The sequence below is a fragment of the Rhinolophus ferrumequinum genome, chromosome 6 (assembly GCF_004115265.2).
Source record: "Rhinolophus ferrumequinum isolate MPI-CBG mRhiFer1 chromosome 6, mRhiFer1_v1.p, whole genome shotgun sequence".
Taxonomy (NCBI): domain Eukaryota; kingdom Metazoa; phylum Chordata; class Mammalia; order Chiroptera; family Rhinolophidae; genus Rhinolophus; species Rhinolophus ferrumequinum.
In genome coordinates, this window is record NC_046289.1 from 60,897,195 (window position 1) to 60,909,805 (window position 12,611).

Sequence of the window (12,611 nt, forward strand, 5' to 3'; positions counted from 1 at the left end):
TCTTATGGTTTTACTCCATGAATATCACTGAAGTGAAGGAGTCTAGGTAAAACCCCATTCGGGCAGATGGCTGTGACTCCACAGCTGGCAGGGGTTTGGTAGTCTAAATTCCTGGCAGTGCTTCTCTTCCTGTCCAGAATCTTCCCTTCTGCTCCTCTCCCTCTCCATAGGTGGCGCTGTCACCCACCACAGTCGCCCAAGCTTGGGTGTTGTCCCCACCTCCAAAGCCCTCACCCCTTACTACTCATCCCAAAGCGCTGGGCTTGTGTATCCCTGTCCGTTCTACACCCACCTCTGTATCAAGGAAGAAAGCTGGGCAAAGACAAGTAGTTGCATTTAGGGCTTGCCAGTGAGGGAGGGACACTTGCACCAGATTGAAAGAGAAGCCCTCTCCCCTCTGGCAGTGGTGGGCACATATGTCTGTAGACCTGAGGCTTGCATGGGCTTGCAGGCAATCACCTGCTATGATATGGCAAATGACTGAGATCAATGGAGCCAGTATTCCTGAAATTTCTGCAGCCTCCTGAGCTCCTGAAAAGTGCACTTGTTTTCCATGTTTGTTCCCCAAGCCATTTCTAGAGTTCTGTATGTGCCTACTTCCCAATATTGCAGTTTGCACACTTTTTCTGCAAAGGGCCAGATAGTAAATATTTGGGGTTTTGAGGGCCACATGCAGTCTCTGTCACAACTGCTCAACTCTGCCATTGTAGTGCAAAGGCAGCCCTAAATAATATATAAATGGAGAAGCATGACTGTATTCCTCCATTATAAATAAAACTTTATTTATAAAAACAGGCAGTGGGCTGAATTTGGCTCACAGATCATAGTTTGCAGACCTCTGCAATATTTAATTCCTTTCTGCTTGAACTATTTACACAGTAGTTTCTTTCTTCCTGTCTGATACACTATCTTGAATATCCAAGAATTTTTCCCCTCCCCTCCTTCCTTAGTGACACTGTCTTAATTCAAGCCCTCATCATCTCTTACTGAAGCTAGTGGGCCCTGACCTTGGTCATTCCACCTGGAGTCTTCCCCACAATGGGTACCTCACACTGCTACAATCTCCTGTCTCTCCTGTGTAAAGTCCTTCAGTGGCTCTGCATCCCCTCTAGGTTACCTTGTGTCAGACAGGGTCTCAACTAGAAGCAGATGACACAGGCAATTTGGATCATTTAAAGTGAGTCTATTTACAAAGGTGGCCCAGGTTAGGGGAACCACAGGCACAATGTACTCACTCAGGGTCCACAGCTGTTCTCTTTCCATCCTTAGGCCCATCAAAATATGTGCAGGGAGCAGTCACCAGAACCCAAAAGGAGAGAGCTGTGAAGAGCAGAGCTTCTCCAATCAGCTGTGCTGAAGAATCAGCTTAGGGGTTTTTGCTTTTATTTTGTTTGAATTTTCTTAAATCTAATTCTTCTCAGACTAGTACTTTTGCAAAATAGAATTTAAAGTTGACTATCAGAAAAAATGAAATGAGAAAACACATAAAATACAAACTCAATTTTTTTTTTTACTATTAGATTCAACAAACATAAAATCTCCCTATCAAATTGCTATAAAAGTTTCTAAACTCTTACTCTCAATTTCTGTTCTTACCTCATCATGGGGCCAGGACAGACTGCAGGAAGGGAGCCAGAGGAATTAATGCTCCAACTTTATCTCCTCCCTCTCTCCCATCTCCTACCAACAACCCCCATTGGCCAAACCCAACCAGACACCAGACAGCAGGAAAGACCACCCACACTGCCCATGCCAGTCAGCCTCCCGGGGCAGAGAGCAGGTGCAGAAGGTGGAGGGTGGGGCTGGAGAAACAAAAAGCAACATAAGACATCCCAGCCCACTTCCCACCCTGTCTTCATGTGCTCCTATTTTCTCCCCACACTCGTCACCTACAGTTTCTGCATCCTCCTGCTTCCATCCCTTTACACATGCTCTTCCTGATGCCTCAGAAGCTCCCACTCTTTTGCTCCTGACCAAGTCTTGCTCATGTTTCAGGACCACAGAAGTGTTCATGGTTTGGGGGTGCTGAGACACTTTTCTACCAATGTCCTTCTTTGGGTAGCAAACCCTAGTTCCCTAGATATGGAGTAGGCACATGGGCAAAATTTAGCTGGTGAGTGATTGAAAACTTACTATGTGCTTGCTGTTCTAGAACATATGTGCTATTCTAGAACATACTGTTCTGGGTATGTCTAATACAGCATTGAACAAAAGACAAATTCCTGTCGTCACTCAGATAGGGGAATCACATTCATTCGTTTGTAATCATAATCCTTCCCCAGAATTGGTCTGTGGGCATTGAGAAGGCAAAGTTCCTTTCTCCCTCTAGAGAGTCCAAGCCAGGAGAACAGGCATGCAGCCCTCTTCCCTGACCTCAGTGAGAAAGCCTGTCTGCCACAGAAGACAGACTCAGAGGGAAGAACTGAGAAATCAAAATGAATAGAGAATACCTTGATTATACTGACTCCTGGATCTAACCAAGCCTGAAGGTGACACCTAAATTTCCCGGTTACATAAGCCAATAAGTTCCCCCTTTTTTGCATAGGCTTATTTGGGTTGGATTTCTGTCACGTGGAACCAAATGAGTCCTGACGAATATAGGGACTCAGCTCAAACGCTACCTTCTTCTAGGTACTGTCCAAATGCCTGGTATAAGTCAGTGACATAGTCTGAATACTATGAGCCCGTACAGGTGAGACGTCTGACTTGGCACTGCACATAGGCAAGTAAAGAGAGCTCCCTGAGAACAAGGACTCTCATCTCTGAATCCCCAGGGCCTTGTGTAGACTAGATGCCCCAAAAATATTTGTGTGAGTAATTGATAATGAATTCTTCTGGTCATTGAACCTCTATAATCAACAGTGTATCCCATAATAATGTCTATCGTATGTATTTATATATACTGAAGAGCAGGATTGATTGAAATCAAGAGAGACTGAACACAAAGGGTCTCTGTGATCTAAACTAACCAGAATCCACACACCTTGGGTTGGACCAGCTGCCCACAGGACGCCTCCAGTAAAGGAGCTCATCTTTTTCTGTGGGACACCGCCATACAAATCATAAGGAAGCAGTCTTTTGACTTGGAAGAAGAATTTTAATTGACTTGAGGCAATTAATAATGGCATATACCTAGAACAGTACCTGCTATTTGGTGAGCACTGCATCAGAATCCTCGTAATAACCCAGTAAGGTAAATGCTATATCATCTCCATTTTATAGACAAGAAAATTGGGGCCAAGAGAGTTTTAGTGACTTCCCCTAGGTCACACAGTCAGTGAGAGGCAAATCTGGGATAAAGGCAGGCTGGATCCAGACCTGTGCTCGTGGCCACTACCCCACTTTGGCTAATCTCTAACACGGGGAATTTCCCAACTCTGAAAGCCTGTTGAAATGAGGCAGGAATCCTGGTGGTGTCAGTGACAGAATCCACATGCCTTCCTGTTAGAACAAGGATGGTGGAGGCCTCTGTCGTGACCCCATTTCTCCCAAAGAATTTCCTAGGCAGGAAATTCTAGTCTAAGGGGAAGTTATATTGCTGAGTGCTTTGTCCAACTACTGAAGTTAACGACAGTAACTTAAAAGTCTATTTGCCAAACTGCTTAAGAATTATACCTGGATTCATTGAATACTTACATCAAGTCTGTGAAGTAGTTATTATTACCCACTTACAGGTGGGAAGGTGGTGGTTAAATTGTTTGAGTTGGAAGTTAGGAAGCAGTAGTCAGTGGGAAAGCCAAGACCTGAATCCAGGTCTGGGGCTCCACATCCTGTGGTGGATCGTGCTGTCCCTCAAGATCCAAACCCAGCTGTGTCAGTACAGCACCAGAGAGCCTGCCTTTCTGTACTTCGGTCCCACTGTGGACCTGGGAGTAGCCCTGAGATGTGCCTGCAGATACAATCATAGGAGTTTTACTGCATGCAAATTTCGAAAGGTTATAACTTAATTTAGGGTTGTTCATAGCATGTGCTCTACTCCTGGGAAGTTACTTTCTAAAAATCAATATTGAGGGAGGAAACTACGCAGTATTTCACCATCTGTCTTTCTCAACTGTCTCTTGTGACCTTTCTACCTATTTGTTGCAAAGTATTCACCTTGCCTTTTTTCAGCATATAGACAAGCAATCTCCATCGCTATTTTGTGGTTAACCTAGCCAGAGAGACCTGGTTTTCATTAAGCTTCATCGTATCCAAAGCATTTCTCTTGTTTCTTTCCCTCCCTGAAATGATCACAATAAGCCCATCCTGAGTAAAAGCTCCATCTATGTGGCATTAGGGCACAAAGCGGGCACACTTTGTTTTAAAATCAGCCTGGAGTTATCCAATGCTCTAAAACAATAAGAGGAGCTACTCTTAAATGTTGGATTACAAAAAGCCACCTTCCTCAACAAAAAAAATACTCCACATCTTTGATAATTCTATTCATAGGATTGTTGCAGGATCACGTGAGAAAAGTATCTAGTGCCGACTATATACCAATACCCTACTAGGCATAGGACACACATTTGTTACATTAATTAATTAATTAGTGATGGTCTCAGGCAGCTCAAATGATCTGGGCTTTGAGTAATTACTCACCAATCTCTTCCTCCCTACAACCAACCACTGGGTCTTCAATACATGTTAAAACACAAAAAATACTTACAGTGTGATCCTATTTGTTTTCAGGGACTGTATATGTAATAATATTAGGTCAATAGAGAAAGATACCAAGATATTATTAGTTGTTAAAAATGGGTGATGGATTTGGAGTGATTTTTATTCCTTTTGTTCCTCTGTTCTCTAAATTTTCTACAAAAGTTAGACATAAGAAAAAAACACTAAAAATATTTTTAATACCAGAAAAAAATCTACTAACTCTGAAACCCTGTGTACCCCTGCTGACTTAAGTCTTGCTTCCCTCCTTACATCCCAGTGGTCCCTAAGCTGCCACCACACAGTTTTAATTATACCCACAGCTCACTCAGGGCTGATGCCAAGGCAGGAATTTTCATTCCTGGAAGAAACTCCAGGGACAAGGGGCAGGAGCTAAAGAGGGATTTGCCAAGTCAGCAGTCCCGGCCAGTGTCACTTCTGGATGCTGGAGGCATTGGCCTCTGAGTCAGAGCCCTCCGCTAGGGGGGACCTTCAACCTCACCCCACCCCAAGGCACCATCTTTGGAGAAACTACCCACCCTTGTGCTTATCCTGGCCTTACTCCTCTTCCTGCTGCCGGATCCTAATAACTGGAGGCAGTGCCAAGGGAAGACCTCTCCTTTGGCCAACCCCACATTAGTGGTTAAGGAGATAATGTTTCAAAGTCCAAGCTGTTCTGATATTCAGCACATTTCTGATCTTTCCCAGATCAGAGGAATGAAAGCTGGCGACCAATGAATGTATGGCCAATAGTCACTACTGCTCCCTCCAGCCCTGGCAATAAGTTCTGCCCAGCATAATGTGAACCCGGAAGCAATCCCCAGATGCTTGGAGGTTCATTCAGAATGCACGATCATAAACAGACCCCGGAGGCTCCAGTTCACTCTCCAAAGGATTTCGAAGGGACTCAACCCAGAGCCTCAGCCATTCCCAGAATCACAGCCCATTCCATGAAAATGCAGGAACCGGCCTTGCCAGCACTTTGGTCCACATCCAGGAAGATAGTCCTGGCTGGTTATTCCTAGGACCTCTTGGACGTAGCAGAGGAAGATCACTTGAAGTGACTAGCCCCCAGCTCTCCCCGACTTGCACACCGGCTGGAGTAAGCAGCCCAACACGAGCCAGGCTGCAGCCCTCTCAGACAGGAACTCCGTAAGGGTGCCAGTTGCTTTGCCAGGATTCAAAGAACAGGACAGAATAATCTCACCCCTACTCATTTCATAAGCACTACAAAAAAAAAAAAAAAAAAAAAAAGGTGAGAAGCACCTTTTGTAGTACTGCTCTCGCACTCCAGGGCTGGATCGAAGGTGGAAGGGGGTGAATGTGATCACTAGCGTAGTCATATAATCTATTGACCAAATGGGACATTCTGGAGAATGAAAGGGGTGCTATTAATAGCTATACCAGGATAACAGGTGTTAAACAGGAATATCCCAGACAAACCAGGATGTGTGGTCACCCCAGAAAGTATCTTCCGCTCGTGTTACAGGTTAGGGGATCTGCTGCTAGGGTGGTGGTGCCCTGTCCTTTCCCAGAACATGTGCCAGTGAAGAAAGTCTACTTTCCAAATCAAATCAAGGCCTCATTCAGCAAACTCCCTGGTATCCCAGGAACAGAAGAGGAAACTAACACAGGAACCACAAAAATGTGGGCAGGGCCCTTATCTGCTGGTTCATTAGTACATCTCCCGGGCAAAGAATGTTGTTCGACAGGTAGCCGGTATTCAGTAAATGTTTGTTGAATTAATAAATGAATGCCTGAGCAGAGTTTCTAAAGTCATCAGAACTCCAGGATACCAGAGAGACTTGACAATCCTAGGTAACACATAAAAGGGTTTGAACTCTAAACTGTTGTTAAAAATCTAAGGCATTGCTTAGACTACTATGCATTTCCCTTTGGTGGAGTTCATAAATATGAAATGTACAAAGCTTTCAAACACCAGATTAAACAAACACTGTAAACTTCTACATATAAACTGATTGGAAACAAATGATTTTTAAGCCACTGCTGAATTCAAATAAACTGGAACTATTTCCTGCAATATTTCCAATGTGAACTTACTCAAAATTTTCTTGGCCAAAATTGGAACTGACACAAGCAAATGCCTACCACACACATCAGAACTCCTCTAATCCCACCCTCACTGTAAGTACTCTGGGGAGTATGTGCCTTGACAGAAGTAGATTTTCAAGAGATTTAGTGGGAGAAATACCTGTGAAGGCTAGAGGGCAAGGAACGGGAGAAGGCAGAGCAGGCTTTCAGATCATGATACAGGTGGGCCACCTGGGAAAGGAAGAGAGGGAAGGAAGGAGTGTGGGAGAAGGAGAACCTCAGACCTGACTAAGAAAGTTTCAGCCAGGCCAGTAGGGAATCATGGAGCCAAAGCTGCCAGTAGAGGAGTCCCACGTCCTCCAGGAATGGTGGGACTAGCACTAGCACACCAACTGAGTCCATCACTGGCTGAGAGAAGACATGGCCTCAGAACAAACATGGTGGTACAAGAGGGGCAGTGGCTAGGCTCTCAGGCCCCCTGCTCCCATAGTAGGAGTTCTAAGCAACACATGCTTAGGGCTTTCACACACACTATTTAAAGTAATGTTCTCCCTGGAATGACTCTTTTCTGTGAATCCAAACAGGCCCTAGTGAAATCATGGCAGCTATCAGCTGAAAACTCATAGTAGATAACAGATAATCTATCCTACCACCACCATCTTTTCCTCCCAAGTGCAATAACTTTTCATTCCAGTAGTCCAGATAAAATTTTCTCATGGAATCTCAATCAATGACAAGTTTTTAGTTAAAAAATAGACATCTATTCTTTCATTTTAATATTTCCAAAAAATCAGTGTCATCCTGGGCAGTCTGCATGGTGGCTGTGCAAAGGTTCTTGAAAAGGGAGGCATTTAGTCACCATCACCCATCATCCAGCAGTAAACTCTTTACAGGGTTAGATTTTGAGTTCTTCATGCTGCTCTTGGTCAATTATTGACTGTGCTTTGGGTCCAGAAGCCATCCAAGGAGAGCAAGGGTTGAACCATCCTTAACGCACACCCAAATGTAGCAACTTCCGCAGGAAGGCTGGTCCTCCCCAGTAACCCCTGTAAGAAATGACACGGAAAAGATATTTGCATTAGAAAAGATGGGGGTGACTTCAGCCGGAGGATATTGAAAGGAAAGCCATAGTGTTTAGCACATAAAGCAAGATTTGTGTAGTGAGGTAGAAAGATCCTATGACTAGGAGGGGACAACCTGCTTTGAGTCTTGGCTTTGCCATTGACTTGCTATGTGAGCCTGGACCTGCTGACTCCGTTCAGCACACCTGCATGAAGCCTCTACTACATGCAAACTGCAGTCCTCTCTATTGTCATTTGCTTATAAACTAAGTATACGTCAGGGGGTCTCAACCTCAGCCCTACTGACATTCTGGACCACATATTTCTTTGTTGTGGGGACTGTCCTATGCATTGTGGGGTGTTTAGCAGCATCCTTGGCCTCTGTTCACTAGATGCCACTAGCATGCCCTCCAATTTCAAAAAACAAGTATGTCTCCAGATATTGTCAAATTGTCCCCTGGGGGGGAAATGACCCTGGTTGAAAACCACTAATGTAGATATCCTGACTCACCTATCCTATAGGGGCTTGGACAGGTCAAATGAGATTGTCAGTTTTTGGAAGAAGATAAATTATTCACTTTTATTACTCTCTTTATTTATTGAATCCCTACTATGTAGCTATCTTTTAATGTGCTGTCTCATGAATCCCCATCCTGTGAGGTAGGCAATGTTATCTGCAAATGTTAAAGAAATTTAAACAGAGAGTTTAAGCAACTTGCCCTAGGACACACAGCTAGTAAATGGCAGATGCATGACTCAAACACAGGTGTGACTCTAAAACTTATGCTCTTAATCACTGTTTTATTTTTCCTATAACCTAATAAAAGCAAAAAGTAAGGCAGCAGATGAAAAAGTAATTACTGTATGAAAGTGATTTACTATGATTATTATTATTATTTGTCCAGCAGCAAGAGAGAGCCAGAACATGGAAGACAGAAGAGTTGGTCACTGCTAATAAAGAAGAGAAGAGCCTGCATCCCCTGTGAGTGGTGGATATGCTACAGCTCTCTTTCCTCACCCTGGGCAGCCTCTCTCCCTGGCTGAGGCTTCAGAATCCTTCACAGACTGCCATCATTAAACCACGAGAGATGGCACAGCAAGGTAGATCCCATTCACCAGTCCTGCTCTGGGTCATGATTTCTCCTGAAGCTGGAAGACCTTCTTGAAACAACCAAGAAGGTTGTTCCAAGTGAGTGCAATGTGCTCAAAGTCCAGCGATGCACTTACCTTAGCATCATATTCCAGTACAGGAAAGGCATCAGGTCAGCCTTCATGATGTACATGGAAAGTCTCTCTTTGCTCTGGTCAAAGGGGAAGGTTTCCAGGGGCTGAGAGTTGTAGTCAAACTCCGCAAGTATCACACGGTTGTAGCCAGTCACCAGAGGACATGACGTGTAGCCATCATACTAAAATTGTACATGAGATTGAGTTGGAAAGTGGCTTTTATCATGGTGTTATATAAACACTTTAGAATTTAGTATGTACTCTGAGCAGTTGCAATTTTTTCCTTTTTTGTGTATTCTAATTTTTGTACAGTGAAAAATGGAAATTATATAACCAAAAAATAGTACTACAGGCAAAAGCTGAAGTGCCCATATTGGAGAAACTAATTAAGAAAGTGGCAAAATTGTGGGAAAACACTGTTTTCACACAGAATGGAAGATGCTAATTGAGACACTGATTCTTGCAAAGCATACAAACCTTCTTTGTTGGTGTTTCATTCTTCATAATCAGAGAAATTGTTCTGTCAAGTATTCCTGACTGGGCAGCTATAAGAACAATGGAAAAGTCAGAAAAGTATAAGCATATAGGTTTTCCATCCTTCTAGGTTATAACTAGAACACGACTCTTACTATTTGAACTTCTGCCTACCAGAAGGGGTTGTTCAGTTCATCAAAGGCCCATACAGATGCCTCTATAAGTTTAAAACTGATGAGCCAGCAGTCTAACAGGCAATTTAAAAGGACTGCAAAGGTGACTGCACCCCAACCCCACTGCCCCTCCTCCTAGGATTCAATGGGTGTCAGCTTGGTCTGCGTGCCTTATGGGGTGTCCTTGTGTCCCAGCCTAGATTGGTGGCCCCAGGTATATTAATCAGGCAAAACAGTAAGCTTTCCTCTGTACTGGACTGCCCTCCCTGAGGTTGGACCAGATATAGACAGATAGACAGATAGAGATATGGATGTTTTTGTATTTTTAGTGGCAAGAATGGGAGACTGCATTTTTCATTACGAAAATTTTCAAACTCTGTCATTCTTCTTTCATCTATCCCATTGTATATGTTACTTTTCTTCCTATAGTATTTTTAAAGCATACATCATAACAATTCACACATAAATATTTCTGTGTATATCTCTGATAGATAAGAAATTTTTAAAATACAACACAACAGCATTTTTACACCCAAAGTACTAGCAATACTTCCTTAATATCATCTAGTCCTAGTCTGTGTTTAATTTTGAATAATTAAGACTGCCCTTTTAAAATGGTGGTAGCCAGATGGAAGGGGGTGAAAGGGGTGGGTGGGAAAGGTTAAAGGAATTAAGAAGTACAAATTATCAGTTACTAAAATAGTCACAGAGATGTGAAGTACAGCACAGGGAATATAGTCAATAATATTATAATAACTATGTATGGTGTCAGATGGGTACTAGACTTATCGGGGTGTTCACTTTGTAAGTATATAAATGTCTAATCACTATGTTGTACACCTGAAACTAATATAATATTGTACGTCAACTGTAATTGAAAAATAAATTTAAAAAATAAACTGCCTTTTAAAAAATACAAGCATTTTGTGTCTCTAGAGGTAGAAGACTAGATTTACTTTTGAGGAAAGATTTTTACCTATATATTGTAAAATTCTCATTAAAGTGATTATTTTGCAATTCTCAAAATCATGGGTCAGCAAACTTTTTTTGTAAAGAAAAATTTTAGACTTCGTGGGCCAAAAGGCAAAATCAAAGATATTATGTAATGAGAGAAAACAAAAGTTTATATTAACAAAATTCAAAATGTAATAATTTTTGTAACATGGATCTACTAATAAGAAGAATGGAATTCCTTTTTTTTAGAATAAGAAAAAGTTAGTGTTCCCTGTCAATAAATCAATTATGAACATTCATCTGTAGAAACCATTCTTAGCCAGCTGTACAAAAACAGGCTACATTGGCTACATTTGGCCAGCAAGCTGTAGTTTGCTGACGCCCAAATCAAAACAGCAATGAATTTTTTTACTGGAATGAGGGGGTTCAAAAAAATGAGAAATAAATAACTCTGTCTAAAAATATTAACTTGCTGTCTTCATTGTGGGCAAGGTATCATCTCTAAAGATCATATTTCCCTTTTGGAAAACTTTGTTCCTCTCTGAGGGCTACAAAGAGTGTAGAATCTGTACAGAGAAAACCCGAGGAGGCCCCCGCAGCAGGGTGTCAAGGCCCACAAGAAAGGAGAGAAGATGGCCGTGGGTGCCACCTGCAGAGAGGTGAGGCCTTCAGACCCAGGAAGCAGTCACACTGTCCAGGTTTAAGGTGCGCATGTGTGGAGGTATGTGCGAGTTGTGGTTTCTTTTCCTGTATTATAATCCCCTTCTGTTATACACAAGCCTTCAGTTAACTGTTAAATGCCTTGGTCTTGGCTGTGCTGTATGTAATTAAGGGAAAATCCTGGGGCAGAAAGAAGCAGAGGAAGAGGCATGAGCCGCAGGAAAGTCAAACTCAATGTGGCAAGACAGGATCTCGTTCGCGATAGCACAGTGGTCTTGATTGAGGCAAGACACCTGGCTGGTGGCAGGTAAAGCCAAGGACAGATTTGTGGAACAAGTGTAAGCATTGCTAGGAATACTCAGAGGACTTGGGGAGGGGAACCTAGTGAGAAATGCAGATCCACCCGGGAAAGTTAGGACTATTGTTATGTAGACACTAGAGAAGAGCAAATAGACTTTCACAGGTGTGAAATGACATATAAAGAAGAGCATGCACAGCAGCACTGTTTGAAATAAAAATGGGTTGGAAACAATACAACCATAAAATAGAATAAAAATTGTAAAAAAAAAATGTAAAAATAATAGGGATGTTCTCTATGTGGGGGGCGGGGTAGAGAATCTGGTAAGATGGAAGGCAGGGCTGGGAGCAAGACTTTTCACTTACAACTTTTTGTTTAATCACATTTAATAGCATATATGTGTAACATTGAATGAAATGTATGTTTGTTTGAAGGAGGCCGAAACCTGGGTCATCTGGGTCTCACATACGAGCACAGGTATTTTCAACATATAAATTCAGCAGGCTTACTTTAAGAGAAATGTAAATTCAAAGTAACGCCCCAAAGTCTACCTATAAATCACAAAAAGACACTTATACAGATGAGAGAAGCCAGTGATGAAATCCAACTTCATCAAGGACGAGACAAACTAACATGACGCCGGGCTCCCCAACTGATGCAGTGGGTGGCACACGGCCTCACACGTGGAGCGTCTTGCAAAAACATGGAACCTGAATCTAATCATAAGAAAACAACTAGCCGATTCTAAATTATGGCATACTCTACAAGATAACTGGCCTGGACTCTTCAAAAATGCCAGTCATAAAAGTAAAAAAACAAATGTCAGAAGGCCTATTCTAGATTAAAGGAAACCAGAGACATGACAACCACTGTAGTGTGTACTCGTGTATTTAAGGGGGGGGAGGGGGATTGGGGGGGCAATAAAGGACATTTTTTGGAAAACTGGAAAACTTCAAACTGGATTATTTATGACATGATTTTATAATACAATGTTCAATTTCTTGGACTATCATGATAAGAGCCTTGTGGATATAGAGGAGAAAGTCCTTTTTCTTAGGAGATGCATGTTGGAGTATTTGA

General features: G+C 42.5%; 1 protein-coding gene across 3 annotated transcripts in view; it reads right to left on the reverse strand.

The window, feature by feature from the left end:
* Positions 1-7,414: 7,414 nt before the first annotated feature.
* SQOR (sulfide quinone oxidoreductase) overlaps positions 7,415-12,611 on the reverse strand; it is a 40,984-nt gene continuing 35,787 nt past the window's right edge. For all 3 annotated transcript variants that reach the window (XM_033109102.1, XM_033109101.1, XM_033109103.1), the window contains 3 exons: positions 9,450-9,517; positions 8,976-9,154; positions 7,415-7,733 (listed from right to left, as the gene is read on the reverse strand). In XM_033109102.1, the coding sequence (XP_032964993.1) occupies positions 7,676-7,733; positions 8,976-9,154; positions 9,450-9,517 (305 nt within the window). In that variant the 3' untranslated portion in view covers positions 7,415-7,675. The remainder of the gene's footprint in view (positions 7,734-8,975; positions 9,155-9,449; positions 9,518-12,611) is intronic.